This window comes from Rhinoderma darwinii, chromosome 13, assembly GCF_050947455.1.
Source record: "Rhinoderma darwinii isolate aRhiDar2 chromosome 13, aRhiDar2.hap1, whole genome shotgun sequence".
In the NCBI taxonomy this organism is placed as follows: Eukaryota; Metazoa; Chordata; class Amphibia; order Anura; family Rhinodermatidae; genus Rhinoderma; species Rhinoderma darwinii.
Window position 1 is genome coordinate 23,347,993 of NC_134699.1, and position 27,998 is coordinate 23,375,990.

General features: G+C 40.7%; 1 protein-coding gene and 1 long non-coding RNA gene across 6 annotated transcripts in view; one reads left to right on the forward strand and one right to left on the reverse strand.

Moving 5' to 3' along the window:
* The window catches only part of FBXO47 (F-box protein 47), a 45,326-nt gene extending 20,381 nt beyond the window's left edge, over positions 1 to 24,945 (forward strand). For 2 of the 3 annotated variants that reach the window (XM_075846487.1, XM_075846488.1), the window contains exons 4-11: positions 888 to 964; positions 2,458 to 2,535; positions 4,904 to 5,012; positions 14,996 to 15,172; positions 17,513 to 17,659; positions 18,538 to 18,680; positions 20,885 to 21,044; positions 24,306 to 24,945. In XM_075846487.1, coding sequence (XP_075702602.1) covers positions 888 to 964; positions 2,458 to 2,535; positions 4,904 to 5,012; positions 14,996 to 15,172; positions 17,513 to 17,659; positions 18,538 to 18,680; positions 20,885 to 21,044; positions 24,306 to 24,418 — 1,004 coding nt within the window. In that variant the 3' untranslated portion in view covers positions 24,419 to 24,945. Of the gene's footprint in view, positions 1 to 887; positions 965 to 2,457; positions 2,536 to 4,903; positions 5,013 to 14,995; positions 15,173 to 17,512; positions 17,660 to 18,537; positions 18,681 to 20,880; positions 21,045 to 24,305 lie in introns of those variants that run through there. The other variant, XM_075846489.1, reaches the window with a different exon arrangement.
* Positions 779 to 27,990, reverse strand: LOC142666446 (uncharacterized). Of its 3 annotated transcripts, XR_012851688.1 has the most exons (6): positions 27,783 to 27,985; positions 26,227 to 26,493; positions 22,170 to 22,714; positions 21,241 to 21,279; positions 19,425 to 19,538; positions 779 to 5,268 (listed from the first exon to the last, which is right to left on the reverse strand). It is a non-coding gene; the product is annotated as an uncharacterized LOC142666446 (long non-coding RNA). The 3 variants fall into 3 exon arrangements; XR_012851689.1 differs by lacking the exon at positions 21,241 to 21,279 and having other exon boundaries at positions 27,783 to 27,984; XR_012851690.1 differs by lacking the exons at positions 779 to 5,268; positions 19,425 to 19,538; positions 21,241 to 21,279; positions 22,170 to 22,714 and having other exon boundaries at positions 26,232 to 26,493; positions 27,783 to 27,990.
* Positions 27,991 to 27,998: the final 8 nt, after the last annotated feature.

The following is a 27,998-nucleotide window of genomic DNA, read 5'->3' on the forward strand; positions in this document are numbered from 1 at the left end:
GACCCTAAACTTTTGAACGGCAGTGTGTATATATATATATATATATATATATATATATATATATATATATATATATATATATATGGGTAGCCATATATGGCGTGATTTTTCAACTCATTCAGAATGTCATTTGAAAATTATACGGTTTACAGAGAAGGTTTGAAACTTTCTTCATGATACAAGGATTACTGGATCGGAGCAGAAAGATGGATGGAGGCATGTCGTTCTGAAGTCTTTGTGCATATGTACTAGATTGAATTGACTCATTAGTTCTGGCACAATAACAAGGCCTGGCCACCACAGGTACATGCAAGTCGTTTGATGCTGGGATTCGTAACTTTTTTGGGCTCACTCCAAAACAGAAAACAGTCTCTGGACAGTGGGTGTAGTCAACATCTAAATGTACTTTTAGACTAATTTATCAAAAGCAATGGGTATAAAGGGTGCAACTTTGTGACCCTAATGTATGGCTGCTCATAGAAGGTGTAAAAATAAATGCAAACCGTCAGACACACAATTTCTAATGCACCAGAATAAGAGAAGTGCGCCTTTAAATAAATTAAGTACAATTCTCGCCATCCGCCTTCTGAATTTCTTTGGTGCCAAATACGTAATTAAAAAATGTGGGCCATTGTTTTCACAAAATGTATCACATATATATATATATATATATATATATATATATATATATATATATATATATATATATATATATATATATATATATATATATATATACATATATACACACACATACATACATACATACATACACACACACACACACTTTTATTGTACACAATTACTCTATATAAAATAATAAACCTTACCTCACTTATGCACTTAGTCTACTTAGTCTTATTCAGTGCTTTGTTTTCACGTTGCAGGTTTATTGTTTAAGAGGTGTACACTACTACTACCCACCAGAGAGAGGCTCAAGTACATTCATAGGATTATTTCAGAAGTAAGACTCTTGTAAAATGTCTTGGAATAATTTGTTTGTGAATTACTGTCTAAATAAGTGAAAAGAAAAACATACGGTAATTAAAACTTATCTGGGCTAGAAATCATTCTTTATATGTAAAATTACATAGAACAAACCTATGATTAAAGGGTAACAAAACTTTTTAAAAACTTGACATGTCATAGTGACATGTTAGAAGTTTTGATCGGTGGGAGTCCAAGCACTGAAACCCCCACCGATCGCTAAAGCGAAGGGACTTAGTTTCTGATCGGCTTTCCTCGAAAAGCTGAATGAGTTTGCATGGACTTCATAGACTTTCTATTGAGCCCGTACACTGCTCCGAGGAAAGCCGATCAGAAAGGAAGCGGCACAGCGTTCACCTGAGCTCGCCTGCCGCTTTGTTTTAGCGATCAGTTGGGGTCTCAGTGCTTGGACCCCCACCAATCAAAACGTCTGACAAGTCAAAAGTTTATTTAAAGTTTAGCTACACTTTAATCATTAAAATATTTGCAGCATTTCAAAGTTCAGTAGGTTGCATGCTACATGCTATGTTAGTGTCTAGAAATTAATAGAAGGGGGTCCCCTGTTCAGGATCCTCATCTATTAGGCAGAGTGGAGGACCAAAGCTATCCATGCATTACACAAACATCCCATTAATTTAACTGAAAACTGTGTAATTCTTTATTTGGCCTGTGGTGGCACTGCAAGGAGTATTAAGCACTTCCTGCCAGGTTCCCACACATATTACAGCTGATCACTAGGGGTCCCAGCAGTGGGACATCTAGTGATCAGTTTAACCTTTGGGACTTTACCATTAAAAAGTAAATGTCAGTAGCGAAACAGCCCTCTAATTTATTGCACCGCTGTGTATTTCTATTTGCAAAATAGATGTGTGAAATTTATTTTAATATTTTTAGCTTTTGCACTTTTTTATTTTTTTTATTGACTAGCCTTATGTTGGAAAATATTATATTAATATAGTACTAGCCATTTTCATAGTTACACATGTAAACGGGCATCTGGATAATTACTATAGTATATGTTAGCATACTCAAAAGCTAGTCATATATTTATCTCTAATCAATTGTCTCTGAAAAAAAGGAAATGTGGCCTTTTAAAACATCTGCTAGCTTGAAATTCCTTTATGGAATTATCACTGCTTGGAAGAAGTTTATGGAATTTCAAGCTCAGTTCACAATGAAAGCAAATGCATAATATTTATTGCAATAGATGATAATTGCCAGTAGGAGGAACATTGTGTGAGGAAATGCACAACAAACAGGCCAAACAGAGAGTAAGCTCTTATACACTCAGCCGTCTGAAAGAAGGCTGTATGGCGGCACCGTGAGGCACTATATTAGGCGTACCTCTATAATATGAATACCTCTGTAATGATTACATGCTGTATGAATGTTTCAAATCAGAGTCATACAGCGTTGGGGCCCCATAGAAGTCAGTGTCTAAGAAATGTACCTTTGCTTTGTTCTATGCAGATTTCTTGTTTTAAATTGTGTGGCTGTCCATCTCCAACTCAGTGCCTGGGTCTGCTGTGCTACGGTGCATTTTTAAAGGTGTGTTTCTATTATTCAATATTAAAGGGGTTAGGTTATCCCATTTGTTCTCGAAGCTTTCTTTTATATACAGTACATTCCTTTTCAACTTGGCCCTTGAGTCAAGGTATCTGATACCACACTATTTGGTTGCATATGTTGTTGGTAATACATACCCATCTTTACACCACTGCATACACAGTCGTGTAAGTAGATAGTGCTTCCATTGACAGTGTTGTATGGATGTGTATATAAGCAAGCACACACATCCATCTACACAGCATCGAAACAGAATTACAGCTGGATGTATATGAGAAAGTTTTATTCTTTGATATAATTTTTGTGTGTTGCATCACTACAGTATGTGCGTTATCTTAGTAGGAAATCATTAGTTTAGTTAATCACTAGATTCCAGTACAAAACAATTGTAAATGTGCCATTATTTTTTTTTTATGAAGACAAATATTTCACACATTACATCTGGACAATTTTGAAATTGCTCAGTTTAAATCTAAAACTTTTTTTATGTTGTTGTTTAAATGAGAAACAAATTTCTGGCAAGAAATTTCAATGTATCAAGGTCACAAACATTATTGTCGATCGCCTCACAGTGGAAATCTAGAAAATTATACTTAGGGAAAAACAATATTTTTGTATTGTTTTCACTTTTAGCTGAGTTGTAGCTCTGTCAGTACACTAAGCAAGACATTATTTATACCAACAAAATATTTTCTTAGGCCAGATTTACAGGAACTCTTAAAATCTGTTGTATAATATATTAACGTACGGATTTACATGCAAATTGGTTACAGATTTCACCCCTCATATTTGTGCAGATTTTTTTCACTGCGTGTAAATGAGGATTTTTAAACTTCATTCATATACATTGAGGATTTTCTCATCTAATTTAAACAGTAATTAATAATGTAACGGTACTAAAGTGAGATTAAAGTATGACATATACAATGGTGGACAATTTTCAGTAGACAAGTGAGTGAAGTACAGAGACTTAGGGTCCTTTTACACTGGCGAATATGGGCTGTGAAAATGAGCGGCGATCAACGAGACAGCTCCTTGCTTGGCGCTCGGTTTCTCCTTTCACAAGGAGCTATGATTGGTTATGTATGGTAACAAGCGATCGTTACTACAATCGCTCGTCCCCATACATTTCCATCATGTCAGCAGCACATCTATATTTACACAGGGAGATGTGCTGCCGACAGCGATAATATTTTTTGCTAGTTTGTCGGCTGATCGTTATATGAACACATATGAACGCTCGTTTGCCCAATCATTAGCCCGTGTAAAAGGGCCTTCACATAAAGGTGGGTTAACAAGGGCTAATATATACCCATAAAAAGTGCAGATCGATGATAATTATGTAATGGCGGGGTAGGGAGACAGACAGGTGAGCCCTAATCTACCCGCCACTCAGTCGCTGCCTACTTGCAACGGCCCGTCCTAAGCGACGGCGTACAACTGGGCGACGGTCCCTACGCTCACTAAGTGCATGACAGACAAACAGACAGGGGTACACAGAAGCTAAGGGAAATGGGGCTGTTGCCCACGGCAACACTGTGAGCAACGAGAGTAGTGAACGAGCCGAGTCAAACCAGGAGTGGACGAGGTACAAAACGCAGAGCAGGAGAATAGTGAACGAGCCGAGTCAAACCAGGAGTGGACGTGGTACAAAACGCAGAGCAGGAGAATAGTCAGTCAAGCCAGGGTCAATATGAAGCAGAAGACAAGTAGTAAGCAGCAGAGCCAGGAAACAGACTGAAAGAATCACAGGCAAAGGAGGAGCAGGAAGTGAAGGTATAAATAGACAGAAGGCGGGAGCTAGCTCCGTCTGGCCAGGCTGTGATAGGCTCTCGCACTCCTCAGCCTCCCAGGCTGATTGGTAGAAGAAGGGGTCACTCGACCAGACTTAGGAGCAGGTGCAGAGTGACTAACCACGGGCGTCGACACAGAAGCTGTGTCTGGCAGATCCTTTACAAATTACATCCATAATTTAAAGGCCTTAATATGGGCAAATGTAGACTGTATGGGGAAGAATGATCGTTAATACGATCGTTCAGTCCCCATACAGTTTACATATTGTTTACAGCACATTACCTGTTTGCACGGGGAGATGTGCTGCCGACAACAATTTTCAGTGCAGCATAAAAGATTAGATAAGTCGATGATCGACCCTTTTCTCGTTCGTTGGCTGATTGTGTTTACACAGAGCAATGATCAGGAACGAGCGTTTGTACGAACGCTGGTTCGCCCAATCCTTGGCCTGTGTAAATTGGCCTAAAGTTTTACTGTCCCACTATATATTAGCTTATAGAAAGTTAACTGTTGCCATTGTTTACAAGTTTATATGCATATTAGTGCTTTGCTTCAGATTCTAACAGCTGGCTGGGATGAGCTGGAGTGTCACCGGGTCTACGTTTTTCTTTGTGATTTGACCAACTTACCTCGAAAGATGCAGAGTCTGGTTAGCAGCAAGCCAGGTACGTTGCTGAATGGTCTGCATAAATAATTTATGTGTACTGCATTCCCCCCATGATTATTTCATTCAGTGATGTTGCAAGTCCAGATCCTTCCTTTCATGTCTCCACGGGAATTTGTACATCCTGAAAGCCTTCTAGTTGTTTTTCTTTGTTCAAATATCGTCATAGTCACCTTGTAGAAAAGTTTCCAGCAGTGGGACATACAAAAGATGCTTGTTAAAACTCTTTGGTGGTTATGTATGAAGTGTTTAAGGGCCTATAAAATGACAGTGCAAAAATGATATTGGATTTAAAACATTATTATAAAAGTTTATAAGGCACGGGAACCACACAGTAGAGAACATATATATTTAAATCTTGTAAGTAAAAGCATAATCACAGCACCTCCCTACAGATAAAAAACAATACACGTTCCTGACATGAAAACCCTTGCCAATGGGAGAAGATTCTCACAGACTGAATGGCTAAAAAAATATTTTGGTCAAAAGTCTGACGTCACATATTCTGACAATAAACATATACAAAAAAAAAAAAAAGGCCCACAGCAAATATGCATGTTTAGAAATACAAGTTCATGACATAAAGAGAAGGAGCATTTAATGACCAGGACCAGCCATGATGTTAGGTAAGTGAAAGCTGCACGCAGTGGTTTTGCCGCACGGTTCTTGGATGCGCAGCACACCAGGTTAGTGGACAGTCTGCATATACGACGGGAAAATATACCAACATGTATGCTGGACATGTTCATAAGCCTTGTGCTAAAACAGCGTCCTTTTAGCATATGTTCTGGCTGAATGCGTTGTCATAACTTAGTCGACTACACTCTTTAATGCAGGGGATCTCGCAAATAAACGTATACCATGTGGTACATGTGTTACAATGGGTCATGTATGATATACAGTTGCATTGCATATGTCAGGGTTATACGTTTGACTTGTACGTTGAGAGATTTTCCAAACGTGCATGTGCCACACAATTGTGGTGTATACAAAGAATAGAGTGTCTTGAAATCTTGGCAGTACAGTGAGAACTTCTCAAAAATCAGTCCTACGAACAGCCCAGGGATCTGTGATACTGCCTGAGGAAGTAACACGTCGCTTGTATCGATCAATTTTATTAAAGAACTTTCATCTACATAGTGTTAGCCTCCTTGTCATGCGACACTAAGAAACCAATATCACACCTCTTCAAAAGGGAACAGCGCCGATCGTAGGGCTGATTTTTGAGAAGTTCTCACTGTACTGCCATCATTTCTGGAAACCCGACAAAGAATTTTGCATCCTGCAGTTCCCTGGGAAATCCACAAACCAAACACCATATCTACAGGGGTGTCGTGCACCTAGCATGACATCACCAGGTGAGCACATTATCACCCACTCCACATCCTATGTGGGCAATGCCCTATGTTTGCGCCATTTTTTACCTTTCAGCTTCAAGATACAGATACACTGCAGGCGTACATTAGGGGTTGCAAATATTTTGGCAGTCTTATATTGAAAACTGCTCATTACTGAATTGGCGGAAACTCTTGCAACATCATTTATACATTTCTGCTATTGCTTCCAAAAGCCTTTAAGCCCTGATCCCTTCCAGGAAAGATAGGAGAAAAAAATTTGGGAATTCACTGTATGTAGAATTTTATATTACTTGTTAATGTATTTGTATAACTGAAACATGTTTAACAAAACTCTAAATTTGAGTAATTATTTTATAGTAAAGTTCAACTCTTTTTTCCAGCATTAGTATTAACAACTCATCCTGTCCGATAAGTATTAACCCCTTAGTGACCAGCCCATTTTAGGCCCTAATGACCAAGCTATTTTATTCGTTTTTCTATAGTCTAATTCAAAGAGCTATAACTTTTTTATTTTTTCGTCTACATAGCTGTATGAGGACTTGTTTTTTGCGGGATTAGTTGTACTTTTTAATAGCACCATTTTTGGGTACATATAATTTTTATATTAACTTTTATTAACCTTTTTGGGGGGGATTATACAAAAAACCTGAAATTCCGCCATTGTTCTATGCGTTTTTAAATTGACGCCGTTCACTGTGCGGCGTAAATAACATGTTACCTTTATTCTATGGGTCGGTACGATTACGGCGATACCACATATGTAGAGGTTTTTTATGTTTTACGACTTTTGCACAATATAAACACTTTTGAACTAAAATTATTTGTTTTTGCATCGTCGCTTTCCAAGAGCCGTAATTTTTTTTTTTTCCATCAATGTAGTGATTTTTTGGGCTTGTTTTCTGCGGGACAAGACGTGGTTTTGAATGGTACTGTTTTGGGGTGCATGGGACTTATTGATTCATTTTTATTATGACTTTTTTGGGGGGCAATGGAAAAAAATTGCAATTTCGCCATAGTTTTTTGCATTTTTTTTTTTACGGTGTTCACCTTGCGGTTTAAATTACATATTAACTTTATTAATGGGGTCATTACGGTCGCGGCGATACCACATATGTGTACTTTTTTTTTTTTTTTTACACTTTTACTAAATAAAACCACTTTTTATGGAAAAAAATTGTTTTATTTTTTTACTGTACTTTTTATTAATAATCTTTATTTCACTTTGATGACTTATTTTATTAGTCCCACTAGGGGACTTTACTGTGCGATCTTCCGATCGCTGCTATAATGCTTTGGTATACTTCGTATACCAGAGCATTATTGCCTGTCAGTGTAAATCTGACAGGCTTTTATCAAGCCCCCGGCTGCCATGACACCCCATCGGAGACCCGCGATTGCATTCGCGGGCCGCCGATGGGTGACAGAGGGAGCTCTCTCCCTCTGTAAACAAAGTTAAATGCCGCGGTAGCTATTGACGGCGGCATTTAACGGGTTAAACGGCCGCGATCGAAGTAAACTTCGATCGCGGGCGTTGGAGCAGGAGCTCAGCTGTCATCAGACAGCAGAGCCCCGGCTCCTGGCTGCACGGGAGACCCGTGCAGGACTTAGGCTAGGCGAACGTAAAAAGGCGTCAGCCTAGCCTAAGGCCCCTTAGTGACCGACGTAAAAAGGCGCATTGGTGGTCACTAAGGGGTTAAGGAATGCACAATCAACCAGATTTACTAATACTAGTGCACTGGAAAACAATGAGGAATGTGCAGTGTAGAATTTACCAAATAAGGTAAAAGTCCGATGCGGCTGCTAGGTTGCACCAGCTGTTGTTCAATAAATTGTCCTAAAAATTTTATAAAGAGGGAAGCGTGGCCGGAGGCGGAACGGAGTGGACGTTTCTTTTAGAGCTCCTGCATTCCCGCCCACAATCCATGGGAATCCGCAGACCACATAGCCCTGAACGTGTTATAATCTGCTGATCTGGAACCGGGGATACGACGAGAGGAGCAGTTTGATACGCTCCTAGAGCGTTTTGGCCGATATTTGATTTTGCAGCCTACCACCACGAGTGAAGCCGCGGCCTAAAATTTGGCGTCATACCGCCCGCGGGGCGCTGCATCGCAGACGACAGGGCAAATACTTCCGCTGGGCAATGCACCGCCCGCGGGGCGCTGCATCGCAGACGACAGGGCAAATACTTCCGCTGGGCAATGAGGCTACTGTGGACATCCCCCACCCACCTGCATTACCATCAGTCCTGGATGTTTGACAACTCCTGGGATTTACAGTCGCCACGACCATCTAAATTTGGAGAAACAGCACCCTCTATTTTGTCCATATTAGCAGCCAGCACGTGAGCATACCCTAGATGCATTTTCCATCACTGGTGAGAGCCTCTGTGACACAGTCACCTTGCTTCATTTCATTGCTTTATATTTAATTGCTTGTGCTACTCCATGAACTTTATGGAACTTTTGTTCACTCTGCTAATTACCCCCTCTCACTGGGGCGTGCATTTGTGTGAGCTGCAGGATGGGTTGATATCCCTATGAGCTCCACACCACCCAGGGAACAAGCAACACGGATTATACTTGGAATGTATGTCGCTTTCTTAACATTTTTGTCTGCATGAGCGCTATGCCCAGAAGCCGCAAGAGGGTCTCCATAAATGTACCTAACACACCTAGCCAAACGATTCACGAGATCTTTCGCTCCCAGAGGGTTTCGGGGAATATGCCGGATCCAGGATCAACCGCCTGCTCCTCTGACTCAGCAACCCAAGACTCTGCTTCTAAGAGCCCCTCTGCTTCCAAATCCTGACCTATTTTCCGGAATTAAATCCCTGTTCGGAGAGGAATTACAACAAGCGGTGGCTGAACTTACCAAACAATTTCAGGTTATGGCACAGAGAGTATCTGATCTGGAAGATAATGCGGATGAGCTGGTAGATACTGTAACAGAAGACCGCCAACGGCTTGACGACCATGAATCCAAATGGAATCAGCTGGAACTCAAACTAGAAGACCTTGAAAATAGGTCCAGGCGAGCTAACCTAAGAATCAGGGGTCTCCCTGAAAATATTACCGCACCACAAGAAATGTCTCTCACTCTGTTTAAAGCTCTCCTGACACATCGACTTTCCGCATAGATAGGATTCATCGTGCTCTTACTAAGCCTAGGAACCTCAAATCTCCAAAGGGGTGTGCTGCTAAAGCTTCATTACCCTGAGGCCAGAGAAATAGTTCTGTCTGCTGCTAGACGACTATCTACTCTGCCGGGTTTAGATCCTACTGTGCGCATATATGCTGACCTGTATCCAACTACTCTGGATAAGAGACGTCAATTTCGGCCCCTCACACTTGCACTACAAAAAGCCCAGATTAAATATAGATGGGGATTCCCCTTTTCCCTGGCGTTTCAGCTGACTACAAAGGATTTCCTGATTAAAAAAAACATGCTGAAGGCGAAGCTATACAACAAGCTGAGGGGATCCCTCCGGTAGATGAGGGCCGGCCGTCACCACTTTCTCAACGTCCGATCAGAACGTGGACTCGGAAAGGACCGCCGGATGGCAGAACCACTGCAAAATCGCCCACCACGCTAAGACTCCTGCTGATTTATAGTCTTTTCTCAGGATGGCTAAGTATTGTTTAATGTCATGTGACCTAAGTTTGTTTACTTCCTGTTTCATATTATATAGGTTTTATGATGTAATATACTGTTATTTAATGAGTGTGACCCTTCATACTTCAGGTACTTGCAATATGGACCAATCTTTATTGTACCCCCTACTCAGGGATTCTTAAGGTGATAAGAATGTTCTCATTAATGCTCCAATATATGCTTTTTGTGTTTGATAAGTAATGTGTATTACCCAAGTATTTAAACTTGTCTTTTACACATGGTTTTCTCCCTGGAGCGGATCCAATGCTGCTCCACCTGATTTTGTAAATGCTTGAGGTCAAACTGGCGCTCTTGGTTACAAAATAGAACGTTGTGCTACAATGCATGATAACACGTTCTTTTTTCCATTTCAGTTCTGTTGTACTAATGTATTTAATTACTTATACTGTTTTGTTCATTCATTACTGTTCGATTGTTATATCGTTATTTTTTTTCAAATAATATACCCTGATGGATAAGGCCTATTGACTTCTTGCGTGAAGTCTCACTTTGCCATTTGCATGTGTAAAATGCATATTGTATATCCAACTTATAATGTAATTCAATAAATTAATTTGAAACATAAAAATTTTATAAATTATTTGCAATCAGCGCAACTGAGGCTCTGTTCAGATCTGTGTTAGGTTTTCCATTTTTCGGTTCGGTCACGGGAACAGAAAAATGTAAAAAAAAGGCAGTATCTAATCCATCGCATGACGGACACCAACGGCACCACACGGAACACATTTACTGTAATGGGTGTTGTCGGGTTTCCATCATGGTATCGTGAACAGAGCCTGAGAAGTCACTTTTAGTACAAAACAGATTTCCATTTAGAACAATCGGATCCAATTAGATTTCAGTTTCCCTCAAACTTTTTAGTGTAAAATGTGGAGGGAACTGACAAAAGCGATGAAGTGTCAATTGACCATAAAGCTTCCCCAATGTTTCTCTTTTGTTATCACCTCCCATGAACCTATGTTTGCTCATCTTGAAGTTATAATCTTCACACATCATTTCAGGTCTATAAATGTTTTAAATAAGGGGCATTACATGTTCCCATTTTAGGCCAGATAAATGTATGTGTGTCTTGTATAGTTTATTACATTAGCTGTCTTTAAAGAATGTTAATATTACTTCTAAAAGGAATTGTGTTGTAAAAAATATGAGCTGTATCTTGATATTTTACATACTATTCTATCCACAAGAAAAATAACTTTCCTATGGCCCGAGTGCTTTATGATTTATGCTGAAATATCAAAACCTAACAATGCGTGAGGGTCATGAAGGGAATGCGCTCATAGGGCAGTCTAACAGCGACTTCATCAATCCTATAAATGTAACCTATACGTCAGGCTCCCAATGTACAAGCCTGTTCCTTAAATAAAAAGTTCTTAAAATAAAAGTTGCAGGAGTTATCTTTGGAAATTATTAATGAGATGATGATTGTGGACTATGGCTATGTACACCTTTGAATGTTTTAGTTTTTTTTTTATAAATCAATGTGTTTTGTGATTTTTTTTGAGCACCTTATTAATTGACCTTTATTAAAATGTGTTTTTTTTTTAGATACAGCGTCTATGTATCCTGTTTACATAGGTGCTGTATTGTTCTCTCTCAGCCTATTCTATCAGTTTAGATGAATTGATGGCTGGTCTGAGAGTGGGTCTTAAAATCAATCACATCTAAGTTGATCTTAGATGTGATCGATATTAGGTGGATCCTGTGTGTGAGACCAAGATTAATCTCAAGCTCTTCCCACTTAGAGCTGACAAGCTCCTAACAGTGTCCCTCCTCCCCTGCACCATGCGGAAAACTCGCAGATGCTCAGTACAAGCTGCAGTCTCCCTGGCTCTGCAGTGAGTGAGCCTGTCTTCCAGCAGCAGTTTTAGGGTATGTTCACACGGTAGCAGGCTTTTACGGAAGAAAACAGCTGCGTCGTTTCAGCCGTAAATGCTCCTCCTCGTAATATACGAGGCGTCTGTGACGCTCGTATATCTTGAGCTGCTCTTCATTGTGTTCAATGAAGAACGGCTCAAATTACGTTGCAAAGAAGTGCCCTGCACTTCTTTGCCGAGGCAGTCAATTTACGCGTCGTCGTTTGACAGCTGTCAAACGACGACGCGTAAATTACAGGTCGTCTGCACAATACGTCGGCAAACCCATTCAAATGAATGGGCAGATGTTTGCCGACGTATTGCAGCCCTATTTTTAGACGTAAAACGAGGCATAATACGCCTCGTTTACGTCTGAAAATAGGTAGTGTGAACCCAGCCTTACTGTGGAATTACAGCTTCTAACGCCATCTGCTGCTTTCTTTACAGAGCCAGGGAGACTTGCAGCTTGTACTGAGTATGTGTGAGATATTAGCATGGTGTGGGGTAGGAGGGACATTGACAGTAGCTTGTCAGCTGTAGGTGAGTGGATATTTAGTTTATCTCATGAATACACTTAGACAAAATGCCCATCTTTACATCAGACAGGACAACTTTGAGAAAGAATTATACAGCCATTCTTACATGGATTTTCTAAGTACACCAGCTTCAACAGGTTTAAGGGATCTGTTAACCCCTTAAGGACGGAGACATTTTTTGTGTTTTTATTTTTCATTTTCGTTTTTTCACTCCCCGCATTCCAAGAGCCATAACTTTTTTATTTTTCTGTCAATAGAGTGGTGTGAGGGCTTATTTTTTTGCGGGAGGAGTTGTAGTTTCTAATGGCATGATTAAAATACCATAAAATGTACAGGGAAACTGAAAATAAAATTCTTTGCGGTCTGAAATTGAAAAAAAAAACCTGCGATTCCTACATTCTTTTTTGGTTATCATTTTTATGGCTTTCACCGTGCGGTGCAAATGACAACTTAACTTTATTCTGCGTCTCAATGCGATTACGGTGATATCAAATTTATATAGTCTTTTTTATATTTTACTTTTACTTTAGGAAAAACAATTTGTTAAAAAAAAAATGTTTTGTTTCACCACATTCTGAGAGGCATAACTTTTTTTAGTTGATTGAGTGGTGTGAGGGCTTATTTTATGCGGGACGAGCTGTAGTTTTATTTCTACAATTTTTTGGTACGTACGACTTTTTGACCACTTTTTATTACAAATTGTTTAGAGCTAAGATGACCAAAAAACAGCGATTTTTACGGTTTCGTTTTTTTGGTTTTTACGGCCTTCAACGTGTAGGTAAAATAATGGTATATTGTAATAGTTCAGACTATTAGGGACGCAGTGATACCAATTTTGTTTATTTTATTTTTTACATTACGTTAGAGGAAAAATTGGAAAAGGGGTGTTTTTTTTCACTACTAATAACTTTATTAAACATTTTTCTTACATATTTTATTGCCCCCTCCTAGGGGACTTGAACCAGCACTCGTTAGTGTATTGTCATTTTTACATGAAGGCAGTCCTGGCGGCCTTCATAAGGCCCCTGGGTTGCCATAACAACCATCGGCACCCCCTGATCAGGTTGTGAGGGCGCCGATGAGCTGTCGGAGGGAGCCGCCCCCTCTTTTCAATGCCTCAGAGGCTGGGATCATTTGAGCATTTGAGGGGTTAAACGGCCAAGAACAGCGCGATCGCTGTTCCTGGCAGTTAGTTCCGTGTGTCAGTTGTAAAATAAAGCTGACACCCAGAGCATATGAAGCGTACTCAGCCTGTGAGCGCACTCCATACTTCCCTAGAACGCTTATCACGTACATGATAAGGGGTTTAATAATGTATGCAGTTTGTATTGTGAAATCTGGTGACATCCCTTTTAACTGGTGCCTTCTTCTGACTTGTTAGATTGGTAGACTTCAGTTGTAAAACTCATCTGTGTTTCATCAGAAAAAAAATCTGTATTGTGTCAGAGTGCATTCAGTTTCAGTGGTTTTTGTCCATATTGCGTTAGTGGTCAACAGTTTTTCAAGTATGTAAAAAAAAACTGATAATGATCTGGCAGTACTTTCTGCTTTCTATTCAGCATCTGGTAGCAACCCATCAGTGAAAAACTGACTGCACTCGAACTAATGCATGCTGCGATTTTCTCTGCAAAATAAGTTATTGTCAAAATCTTTTGTAATTGACGTGCTTGCCATAAATAGCCATGTGCTGAAAAACTAGCCTTTCAATGCCAATTTCTCACTTTTGATAGGATTTTCCTCATGCTGCTGTTTAACGTTAGTTACAACATAAAGCTTATTCATACTCTTTGTTAAACAAAGTTTAAGTAAAGGCATTGCCGTAAAAATAATGGTTTTGAAACTTTTGTACTGTACTGGCAGCAAAAAAATAAATAAAAATTGTTGCATACAGCTTTCATGAGTTTTCTAATAGAGTCCAATATACAAAGAACATGATGTTATTCTTGAGGAAGAAAGGTTTGCTCTTATATAGTATAGGATGCGCATATAAATATAACTTGTGTATGTGCAAACATACAAACTAAAAGGTATGAGTGCAATGTATTATGCCTATTGCACACGACCATGTGTGCCGCCCGAGTCCGTCCACGGATCGGAGAGTCGGGTCCGTTTTCACAAACCCGATTCACCCTCTACAGTAAATGGTAAATCGGGTGCCACTCAGATGACATAAAACGGCCCGAGTGGCGCTCGGTCGTATGCAACGGTAATAACTCATTGTGTACCTCATTACATTGCTATTTATGTGATCTGTCCAAATCACTACTATCAGAATGCAAAAATATGTCTAGCTACACTACTACTGTGTAAAGTAGGTTTAGTTTTGATCTCTCAAATGTTGCCAGTTAGTTCATCACACCCTCCCCATCAGAAAAAGGGGGTAATACAGGTATCTTCTATCTAGAGTATCTGAATTGTCACTGGCATGTGGTAATGTTGTCAAGATTTTTTTTTTCCAATATAGAGGCTCATGTAATAAAAAATGTTGCTAGGGCAAATGTACTAAGTTATTTCATCCACAATTCCTTAAATTTCTCCTTAATATAATAATAATTTCAGGGTCATCGTATAAGCTGGAACTTCACGTGCGTCTCTTCTGCCGACATGTGCTACTGGACCATTGGACCCACCGCATGGACTCTGCTTTTTGGCTTACAAGACTACTTAAGCCATGGCCGATGGTAAACCAAGCACGCCTACTTTACATTATTTTTGGGCCAATCTCTACAATTGATGGTAAGGAGCTGCCAATATATTTATCATTTACTTTAATAACACACTTACAGTATGTTATTAATTTCTCTTTTTAATCCCTTAAAGGGGTTCTTCGCTTTGGGCAATCCCTACTTGTTAGAAGGGTCCCTTGACAGTAAAATTACTACAAAGTGGCCCCCTGCTGGGGTCCCTAGTGATCAGCTATAATCTGTGAGGAAACCTGGCAGCAAGTGTTTAGTTTCCCTGCTACATTACACAGTGCCCATTCATATCAATGGGTTGTCTGTGTAATGCAGGACAGGACAGGTCCTCCAGTGAGAGAGACGCTCTTTATAACCACTCTCCACTCTGTTCAGGATCCTCATCTCTTGGCCAGAGGACCACCTTCTATCAACTCAAAATTCCCTAATAAGGTTTATAGAAAAATAGATTTTCTTCACTAGACAACCCCTTTAAGGACTGGCCTATATTGGGTCTTTTCTAATTTTTTTCATGGTCGCATTGCATTATTGATGTTACAGGTTATAGATACATCAATAGTCACAGGTATGTCTGCCCACTGCATACAAGGCTCTAACTAATATAATATGCATTTAATATTACCCAACCAAACTCTTACCCAAATAGCTTCCTTTATGAGCTAAGCAGGGCAACTGTGGAGAAATAAAATGTTCCTCCACTGCCTTCCAAGCACCTAAAGCAGCATAAGGGATGTCTTCATTTTCCTCAGCACATTGCCACAGCCTGTGATGTGTCCACTTACACATAATATGTCATTTGTATTGCCAGACTGTCTTAATGCCCTTTTACACTTGCCAATTATCGGGCAGACAAGCGTTCACAGAATGCTCGTTCCCGATAATTGTCCGGTGTATTGCCCGGGCATCGATCAGCCGATGAACGAGCAGACGCTCATTCATCGGCTGATTGCATCATTAAAAATACTGAAAATAAATATCGTTGTCGGCAGCACATCCCCCTGTGTAATCAGGGTGGTGCGCTGCCGACATGATAATAATGTATGGGGACGAGTGATCGGAGTAACGAGCGCTCGTCCTCATACATAGCTCCGTGTGAAAGGAGCAAACGAACGTCGATCAACGAGCTGTCTCATTGATGGGCGCTTGTTGACAAGGCCCAGGTCGGGCCGTGTAAAAGTACCTTTGAGGGGCGTTATCTGGAAATTTGATTGCCCTATGACTGCCCTAATCTTTTAGACAGTTCTTTTTGCCACAATAAAGGAAACTATTAAGGTAATATGCATATATCAGGAACTTGCTCTTAATGGGTTTTCCCCATAATCAATATTTATTACCTATCCTCAGGATAAGTGATAAATATCTGATCGGTGGGGTCTGACTGCTGGGACCCCCACTGATCATGAGAACAGGCTTACCTTGCCGCTCCTGTGAGCCCCATAGGAATGGAGCGGTAGTGCGCATACTCGGCCACATCTCCTTTCATTTTAATGGGGTTACCAAAGATAACGCTCGGCAGCCCCTTAGAAATTATCGGGCTCCCAGGAACGGCAAGATTAGCATGTTCTTGTAATTGGTGGGGGTCCCAGCGGTCGGACCCCCGGATAGGTGATAAATAATGATTATGGCAAAACCCCTTTATTGAAGTTCTGTAATATATTAAAGTGGCTTTTAAAGTAGTTACACCTTAAGGTCTTTTACTTTAGTCTTCTTAGGGTGGATTCACACGCGGCAGATTTTGTTGCATACATTCCTGCGACTCAAAAATTGTTCCTTTCATCTGAATCGGGTTGTTTCCGCAGCAAGCACATGGTTTTCTGCAAGCCCTATTAAAATGAATAAGCCAAAAATGTGTTTTGTTTTGTTAAAAAGGTTGATATTGTGATTGTAGAGTAGAAAAATCCATTCACTTCTGTTTGTCACAAGGTGAACTATTTATAAATATGTCACACCTGAAGATGTAAGATGATTGGCTCTTTGGATTTTGGCTCTTATAACTGAAGTTCATAGTTACCAATGCTCTTATCACCACCTAGAGGGGGTTAGAAAGTACTTCAGCGAGTCTGTCTAAGAAAAGCAGAGATTGCAGTCTCACCTGGTCCAAAGTGCCCTAGGGAGCCTCTCACCCCCACCTACACACAAATTGTCATTTTGTGTAAGGCATCTTTATGTGTAAGCTATTTTCCAAAGATGCATTCAGATTTAATTGTAAAGAATTGGAATGCTTATATCATGCCCAGATGTTTGTTTTTGTGGCCAGTACATGTTTATTGATACCAAAAAATTTTACTTCTCTATATATTAACGCAAACAGAATATATATATGTAATTTGAGAACTATGCTCACTGCTTACAGTTAATACATTTCTGAAAATGTATTTAGGACATGTAGCATGGCTGAAGATGACAGAAGGATTGGCAGATGAGAACAGTCTGAAGGGAATAGCTAATGCGATCAAACTACTTTATGACACAGACTCCAAAGAATGGACCGCCGATGATGTTATCAGTCTAGTGGATGAACTGTCAGGTAAAGTTATATACACACACATTCACACATGCTGTACTATTTTTCTCTGTTAGAAGCCAAAGGTGGCAGTGGTTCCAGGATTTTATAGAACATATTTTGACGCTAGTCTCCTCCCTTTACAGTAGACATTGTGAAAAATGCATAGCTCGTAGAATGAAATATTGTAACGGGGATCATGCTGCATTATTCTTCTATATAGCAATACTGAACACTATAGCTAATAGATGGTTCTAGTATTTTTGCAATAGTTTCAGGTAGAAATGTATATGTTATTCTATTTACTGCCGCTACTATTATGGTGCTAGTGCATGTGAATTATATGATTTGGAGACTAGATCTCCACTGCTTTGTATTTTCAAAATTCACAAGTAGATTTGATAATCTCGATAAGTAGATATAATTTCAGAAAAGTTCTCCTGTGTATACTTAACCACAGAACTTGTCTACTGATTATTATTTATCGGTTCTGATTATTAACCTGCGGTCATAAAAACAAAAATCTGTTTTGCAAAACCCAAATTAAAAGAGGTTTACAAAAAACATTTAGCAGATAATTCACCGAACAATAAGGACCCATGTAAATAGCCATATTATGCCTCCGTACAACAGAGCCATAATACAGCTCCCATAGAAGTATATGTGGGCTGTTCTGTACCTCTGTATTCCGCCAAGTACATACAAGCGTATATGGAGATGTTTTCTGTCAGATTCCGTATGAATCCAACAGGAAAATTGTGCCGTGTTTCATCGGATGTTGTTTTACGGAGGTATTCTCCCCTAGAAATATGACGCCATGTGAAGCATCATATGGCGACAGACATGTAACATATATAAGCCCTTACTTTTATTGTTTGCAAAATAACTTTTTCCATTGGCAGTGGTCCCTCATGAGTGGCTACTAGAAAACAATGCTCGCCTTCTCATCCTAAGCGGAAACAGTATTTGTTTCACCTTCATGGCCAGCAAAGCAGTGAATGGACGGACAGCAGATCTAGCCAGAATGATGGTCTTTCTTGCGCTGGTGAGTGCTTTATAGAATAGTTTATTGCAGTGGTAAATATGATAAAATACCTGTATTGTACGACATATCCCTTTGTTAAATTGTTTTCGTTTTTTAATTTTCTAAGCGAGCAAGAGAGAGAAAAGTTATATTAAGGATTTTGTCTGAAAAGATGAATTTTGCAAGTGGAAAATGCAAAGTGTGTCCTATTTTAATTGTCACGTATTGGAACAAGGTGAAACCCTCTATATGTGGCCTCACTACCCTAAAGCGGTGTCCTCATTTGTAATTTCTTTCTCTCTCTAAGAATTCGGAACTATAAACTTTCAAGCATTTATGAATGATCAGGTTCACAAACAATATACAATATTACAATTTACTGTTCAGCAAGGCCGACATTTCTGGGCCCCATACAGTCAAGGCATCACCCCCCCCCCCCATTACCGGGAGATTGGGGGGTTGCAACGGAGAGTGGCTGGAGGGGAGCAGGGGTGAGATGCAAGCGGCAGTGGATCCGTGGATGGGCAGTGCGAAGACAGCGGGTGGGCAGTGACTCTGTTAGGGGACAAGGGGTAGAGACTAGGTGGCAGGCCCCTGTGTGGAGGAAGAGGGCTAAAAGAGCAGAAAGTGGCGGGAGTTGGGCAGGGTGGAGAGACAGGTGGGCAGAGGCTTTATGAAAGGCCAAGAGGGAGACAGAAGGTGCGCAGGGAGAGCAACATAAAATATTTCTACTGAAGCGGCTGCATTTACACAGCAGTCACTCACCAAGTTGCAGTGCTGGCAGCTGCTTCCTGCTCCTGCAGGCTCTTAGATCTTCCTCCCCCACAGCACCCTTTAATGAGGTCTCCACCTCCTCCTCACAGACGGCACCCACATCACCTGTGTAGACATCAGACCAGATGACAAAATTAATTCAGACCCCCGACCAGACCCCTAAATTAATTCAGACTCCAAGCCATATTCCTAAATTAATTCAGACCCCAGACCAGACCCCTAAGTAAACACCCCAATAGGACCCCCAAATTAATTAAGACCCCTAATTTAATTCAGATTCCCGACCAGACTACTAAATTAATTCATACTCTCGAAACGACACCTACATTAATTCAGACCCTAGACCAGACACCTAATTATATTCAGACCCCAGACAAAGCCCCTAAATTAATTCAGACTCCCAACCAGACCCTTGGCTTACTTTTCACTCCTAAACGGACCCGCAAATTAATTTCAGACCCAAGAACATAACACAAAAAGGAAAAAAAAAAATCAGATCCCAGATCAGAACCCCTATGTACCTACAGCTTTTGCCACCACTTTCAGCGCCTCTTCATTTCTGGCGCCTCACGAGCCTGACGCTGGGACCCTGCTTCACAAGGTTCATGGTTTATGTATGGACATCGCATGTTTTGATATGGTGTGCGCTGTATTATGGTTCATAGAAGGAAGATTTGGGTACACCATTTAGCACATGTGGTCGCTTACCACTGTCTTGTTAGTATTAGGGCTTATTCAGACGAACGCGATATATGTCCGTGCAACGCGCTTGATTTTCACGCACCTCGCACGGACCTATATTAGTCTATGGGGCCGTGCAGACAGTCCATGATTTTTACGCAGCGGCTATCCGCTGCGTAAAACTCACGACATATCCTATATTTGTGCGTTTTTCGCACGTCACGCACCCATTGAAGTCAATGGTGGCGTGAAAATCACGCGCAGCACGTGGAAGCACTTCCGTGCGACGCGCGTGATTCTCTGAACAGCAGTGAAAAGTATGAATGAAAACAGAAAAGCACCACGTGCTTTTCTGTTTACAAACATCCAGAGTGTCATCATGATGGCGGCTGCGCAAAAATCACGCAGCCGCGCATCATATGGTGATGACACACGGAGCTGTTAAGTGCCTTTTGCGCACGCAAAACGGCGCGTTTTTTGCGTGCGCAAAACGCACACGCTCGTGTGAATCCGGCCTTAGGGTCCACTCACATGTGATGTTTTTGCCTTGTTATTTCAGCAGCGTAAAACTGTGCTGCGGAAAACTACCATATATGCCTATGTGGAATATCTAGAGATTTCTCTAGTTCTTGCGTGGCAAAATATTTTTCCCATAGGCATACATTGTAAAGTTTTTCGCAGCGTATTTTTATGCCAAGTGTGAGTGCACCGAGATCTGTTGTCATACAGTTCAGCCTTTTCTTAGCACACTTCTTTTATATGCAAGTCAGGTTTGTGAAAGGGATTTGTACTGCATGGACTGGGCAGTGAAAATGATGCTGAGAATTTGTAAAGTTTTTAGCACTCCACAAGAAAGAAAGACCTTCCTGCAGAATGTGGAAAACTCATTTGCTCGTGTTATCATGGATTTGCTGCAATCAGTCATTTCAGGTTAGTGTACCAAACGGCAAGATCTTTTTTCCTTTTAAACACAATCCATATTTAGGTGCTCACAGACATGAGATAGCTGTTGGATGAACCATTGTTTGATCAACAGCTATCCCCCCCAAGCCCCCTTCTCTCCCCAGAAGGCAGATGCCTGTAAGTGTTTTATTGGATCCTGCTGATCTATAACTTTGGAACTTACATATATATTCAAATGGGAAACGGACATCAAATCGAACCACTGAAATAAAAGAATGGAATAAAATTATATAAGTTATCCATTAATCCTGCATTGAACGAAAGCACATTTCTCATTTTTATCCTCAGGTCTCATCTCTTTGCTTTTTAGGCTGCTATGTGAGAGGCACCATGTACAATATTTGGTGGGAGTGCAGTGTAGTTGAACCATTTTTTGTACACTAAGGCCCCATGTACACGACCGTTGTTTTATGTCTATGTGTTATCCGTTGTTCAACAGATAGCACATGGACACATTCATTTCTGTAGACCCCTTTCACACGAGGGTGGTGCATGAGGGCAGTTCCTATTATTGTCCGTGTTTGCGGCTCAGTCTCTCCCATTCAAGTCAAACCTATGAAACACACAGAACGGATAAGGTGGACACACTGATGACACACAGACCGAAAAAAAGGGGCAATGGATCCATTGGATACTGGCCACAAAATACAAACGGTCATGTGTTGTATGTGGCCTAAGGGTGCAGTCACACATGGTCTATCTGCCTTGTATTTCCACAGAGTAAACCTCTGCTGCAGAAAACTTTACAATCAAAGCCTTTGGGGAACATTGTACAGTTTTCTGCAGCGGATTTTTATGTTGCGGAAATACAAGGCAAATACGCCATGTGTGACTGCACCCCCTTATACTCCTAGATTGATACAGTAACATTCGTTAGACAGTCACTCCTACATGCACCTCTCCTAAACATACTCAAAAATGTATTGGATACATGTTTTGGGCATACAATATTCCCTAACCAGTGCTTAGAAATCTGCTTATTTCCTTTTAGAACTTATCAAACAAATTTTCCTGGATAATAATTAAAACACTAGTGTGCTTCACGACAAAAAGGACCTATTGGATAAAACCTGATTCGTTTGGGATAATGACCTCTTAGTGTATGATCAGACAGGCCGCAGAGGAAATCCGCTGCAGACTTCTCTTTCTTTGGTTTCTATAGCTTTTTAGTTTACTTAGTGCAGACGTTGCAGAAAACAACCGTGCGGAAAATAGCCTGTGGTGCGGAATTTACATTCCGCAGCATACTCAGTCTCCTGCGAAGAACCAGTGGATTTTCAATGTGGACTTCAACCTTTGCAATGCAAGTCCCCTGCGAAATCCGCCTTGTCTGGATAACCTCTCACATATCCGGATTTTGGAGCAGATTTGTTGCATAAACACCACGAATTTCCGATATGTCTGAATATGTTTATTTCAATGAGGAGAGGGGACTAAGTCATTGACAAACACTTCCATCTTCTCCCAATGCAACAAAGGGTTGGCATGCTAAAATCGAACATGACTGATCCTTCTCTCCTTCTACATCTGCCAATGGGTGACATTTGGCTTTCTGCAAATGTGCTGTACTATTCCTGTTTTCACATTGTTTCCTCAAGTAGTCAAAATTTGTGAAATGCCAACCAAATAATTTCAACCTTAAAAAGCAGGAAAAAAAGCAAAAAGAAAACAGTTATAGTTAAAGGTGCTCTTAACGCAGCACAACTTTACAGCAAGATGATTTTTATTATATAGAGAAATGCTTTTAACAAATCAAACACAGCACATGTAGTTAACCATCCATTACTCTAGGACAATTCCTGCAAAATCTTGCTGGTGCAGGACTCTGTAGACTCACTTTGCGGAGTACACTCACTGTGCTAAGCTCTGCACGCAATCTGTTCACTCAGCTCATTTATTTAAATAGCGGTCAGCTTTTAGAATCAGGCTGGGTTCACACGACCATGTTACGTCCGTAATGTACGGAATGTATTTCGGCCGGAAGACCCGGACCGAACACAGTGCAGGGAGTCGGGCTCCTAGCATCATAGTGATGTACGATGCTAGGAGTCCCTGCCTCTCTGCAGGACAACTGTCCCGTACTGTAGTCATGATTACAGTACGGGACAGTAGTTCCACGCAGAGGCAGGGACTCCTAGCGTCGTACATCACTATGATGCTAGGAGCCCGGCTCCCTGCACTGTGTTCGGTCCGGGTCTTCCGGCCGAAATACGTTCCGTACATTACGGACGTAACATGGTCGTGTGAACCCAGCCTCATAGTGAACCTCCAGTGTGTTCACTAAAGTACCACACATGCACATATAGTAATGCTTCCAATAAGCGGCCTCCATAGAGCTACATTTTTGTGAACTTAAAGATGATGTCACTAGTTTATTAATTCCCTATCTCCTAACTAATATAATAGGCGCTTACATGCGGATAACGAGTAATTTTTTTTCAATTACATTTATTATTCGCAAAGTTATGAGCATTTTCCTAAATATGCTAATTTGGCTATACTTGCCAAATGGAAGGTTGCGCTTTCTTTTCACTCTAGCCGATGTAATGTGTTCTATATGACGCTGTCCAATCAGCATCATTCAGTTCTCCTCTTCCCAGCCCAGCAACACAGCGTGATCCTATAGTATACAGCCTCCATTCCAGACTGTGTTTTCAACTGCTGATACCGCCAGTTGTTTTACAGCTAGACCTGCGATCCTGGTGTCGTACGAAAGATTAGAATCTCATCTTTCATATGCCACCAGAAGCGCTGTTCTAGGTGGTCCACATCCAAAGATATGGCTATTTGAAGTGATCCCCCTTCCCTTCAGCCTCTGACACTGTGTGAAGCAGCTTCATGCTGATAGGACAGCGTCAGAGGCTGTGATGAGGCTCCACCTCAGGAGAATCACTGGTGTTTCCTCCCACTTGTCTAGTGTAGCTTCATTTGCATATTTAGAAAAAAGCTCATAACTTTTAAAATAATAAACATTTTGGGACACAATTGTCACTAGCATTATCAGTGTGACAGCGCCTATTAGATTAGCGAGGAGATTGGGCATTACTAAACTAGTGACAGATCCTCTTAAAGCAGAAACTTTTTATTCTCTAGTTTTTAATGCCTACGCTTTCATAAAACCATCTACCATCATAAAACATAAATGATAAATTATTTTATTGCATGAACGGAATGACGGTCTCATCTGTTAACCCTATCAGTACTCAGGATGGTTGTGTTATTTTGCAGGGGGGCGCAATGAGGAGGACAGCAGCTTTCTAAATCTATTCCACCTGGTCAATGCACAGGCAAATTTCCACAAGGAGATCCTCTACTTAACACTCAACACCACTTCTGTCTGAGAGAAAACTTGGGAGATCTTTGGATGTTCTCAAAAGAAAAAAGGTTTTTAGTGTTCCAGGCATTTGTATTGTGATATCGCTACTTGTGCTGAACGTCTAACTGTATGGCAGAAAGTAGAGACATTCACAAAAACATGATATGCCCTTACACGAATAATATGGAGCAAGTTCATGGTAGTCCCATTCATATGATAGTAGCTGGAGGAATTTACTCGTATTTTACTCTGCCTGAAATACTCACAAACTTTTAAGACCCTCATTATATGGAGACATTTTATCTTATTTACTTTCACTTCCCAAACATTTTAAAAAATAATAATAATACAGACTTGTCCATTAGGGTAAGTTTTATTAGGACGGTCTGTACTTCTTTACCTTTAGAAGTGTGCGGAGTGAGTTTTGTTTTCAGGCATCTTTTCTTAGTTAATATAGGCATTACAATTACACTGAATAATAAAGCCACTGAGGTGGATCACTTTGAATTTACAATAAATACAATGCCTATGAGCATTTACTTTATGGAGCAATATGTATAGCCGTGTTATTCTGCTCTCTTTCTTCACGGCGAGATTGTACATTATATTGCCCATCTACATCATTTTTGCTGAACAATTGGTTAGCTTTTAAATCATAAGAATAGTAACATAAAGCTATAGGACTGTGTATTACACTGATACACCATCACCTACAGAAAGAATGTCTCGTCAATGCAGACAATATGATGATTGAAACGTTGTAATGAATTGTTATACATGTAGTGATGAAGCTGGTAAAAATATATAGCAAAAAAGGGGTTCATTTTATAATATAAATTCTTTCAAAATGAATAACTAAATACCAGCCTGTGTAAGATACTTACTCTGCCGCAATCTAGCGGCGTTGGTCCCTGCTGCCCGCCGCAGTGAATATGTACTAGAACCTACTAACACTGTCGCAATCATTTGCCGCCTGACATGCACGACAGACTACGCTGGATTGCGGCGGGGAAAGTATTTAGAGAGCCTGTCACCGGCATTTCACCTATCGAACTCTACTCACTGCTCATTGCTGTCAGAAGTTCATTGCCTTTATCCCCTCGCCTAAACACCTCCGCCGACCGTAAATAACAGCCTGCAAACATTTTGCACCTTTTATGGTAAGTCAGTCTCGTTCATTACTCTTCTCATACCTGTCCACTGCTGAAAACTGTCCCACCCTGAACGCCGAAATTTCGCCTGAGACAGCGCACATGCGCCCGTCATGTATGGTCCGACACCCTTCCCTGCTTCGTCCGCGCCTCAAATCTAGTTAATGCGAATGCGCCGCTATGATGTCCTGTTGTGCGCACGCACCAGGATATTGATGCACAGGCGCGAGATTTCGTGTGTGCTGGGGGAGGCGAGGAGCCGTCAATCAAAAGTAAGGAGGCGGGGTTAACTGGGAAAGGCTTGAGGAATGAAGTTATGACTCTCTTTGACAGAAGATTGCTCATTAACATACTGCACAGGAACACTAAAAACCAGGTATTGCTGGTTCAGTAGGCAAGATGCTGGAGACAGGTTCCCTTTAATTACAATGAGGCCTGTCAGGTTCCAGTCTGGTTTCCATTGTATTGATAGGAAGAATAGCGCTGCATTACCGTCATAGAGCTTTATGTCAAATTTGCCGGGGCTCTAATGGAGCCTCTGAAGACAGCGTGAACATACATTTGTAAGTCCTGAACATAAAGCAAATATTATATTTACTCTGAATAATCCTCATATGGGTACAGATGGCATTTGCTATGGGTTGTGTATATATTTCTCAGATATTGCGAGAAAAAAAACAACCTGAATTTTCTTTTCAGTTGTGTTTATTGTGTATTGTCATTGATCCATGAACTAGATCATAAATGCACATTTTAGACGTAGCTTCAGTTCTCTCCGTTGTCTCCTGCTTCACGCTCATCTGGGTCTCTATAAGTGAGCGGCACCTTAATGATCTTTGTTTTTCATAGTCCACAATTTCCATCATTTTTCTGCCTTCCAGACACCTCTTTAGGAGCACAGTAGAAGGGGCTTCATGTATGTCTTGGGGATATTGGCACATCCATTAACCTAAAAACAACATTTGACATAAATTCGAGGACCGCAGTAGATTAAGCTTTGCTAGGCTGTGCAAGTAATCTTTAAAAGGACTTGAGATAAGGGGTCTTGGCTCTCCAGGATTTGCTGCCCTGCAATCACACATTGACCAATGGTATTTTCCAGAAAAAAAATCCCAATGGTTATTCCCATATTATAAAGTGAAGGCATATCGCAAGGATGTGCTATCACATTCCAACTGGAGAAGGTCCGACCTCTAGGACCCGCAACGATCCCGAGAATGAAGGAGCTGCAGCGCTGGTCTAGTTCTCCCTGCACAGCCGTGCCTAACATTATGACTGACAACAATCCAATACATCCAGATAGCAGAGGATTTATCTGCTGGTTATAGTTTACTTTACACTTATTTCTGCACAGATGATCTGTCTAAAACGGCTACAAGGCTGTTCACACCTACTAGTGAATGTTGGGGTCAGTGATGGTTTGCTAATCTAATAGAATAAAGATTTGGTGATTGTATAATTCTAGTTACATACTCCTCACCAACTACCCCTCTACATCTGAGTTTACACACCCTTAGCATCTAAATCAGTATTGCGTTTTTTTTGTTGTTTTTTTGCTAGATCAAAGTGCATACAAAACTATTAAAACTGGTGTACAGTATAATATATACTGTACTATAAATTAGTTCCAAGACGTCTGTAACTTGACTTTCTGTATTCATTCCTCACGGTTTTCAAGATCTCGGCTTGTTGTTATGTAGTGGGCACATTCACAGTTTACTTCTAGTGGATAAAATTGTGCCCGTGGTCATGTGATGGACACACAGGTGCTGGGATCGTTACAAGACATCTCTGATAAACCTACTGTAACGATCCTAGCACCTGTGTCCATCACATGACCACGGGCACAATTGTATCCACTAGAAGTAAACAAATATTCCTACTGAACAACAAGCAGAGATCTTGAAAACCGTGAGGAATTAATACAGAAAGTATATTAGAAAATCGTATAACTTAAGTACATAACAAACATTAAATTTGCTAAAACAGGACCTCTTTAAAATTATACATACCGTATGTAGCACGGATATCCTAGAGAAATGTATGACATTGCACTATATAAACCCTGCACCTGACGAGCAGAGATCTCTTTACTGAAGGTTATTATGTAAGGAGACCGGAGAGGGAACGCAACACCAGAGACCGAACACGTTCACAGAGAATAAGCATCTAACCTGTCATTCACCGGAGCCATAACAGGAGGGGGGATGTAAAGAGAGAGAATGGCAGCAAACTCACCTGCAGGCAAGGACCCTCACAATATATAGATGATGTATGATAGAAGGACTAGGCCAATGATGGCAAAAAACATCAGGATGAAAATGTCCAACATATTATAGGCCTTGGGATGCAGAGAGGTAGAGGCTGATGGTTGCGGGGGCTGGAAGCAAAGTGGTTACAAGGGGAGGGAGCTGCAGCTGCTCCTGTCACACTCCTCCTCATCCTCCTCCTCCT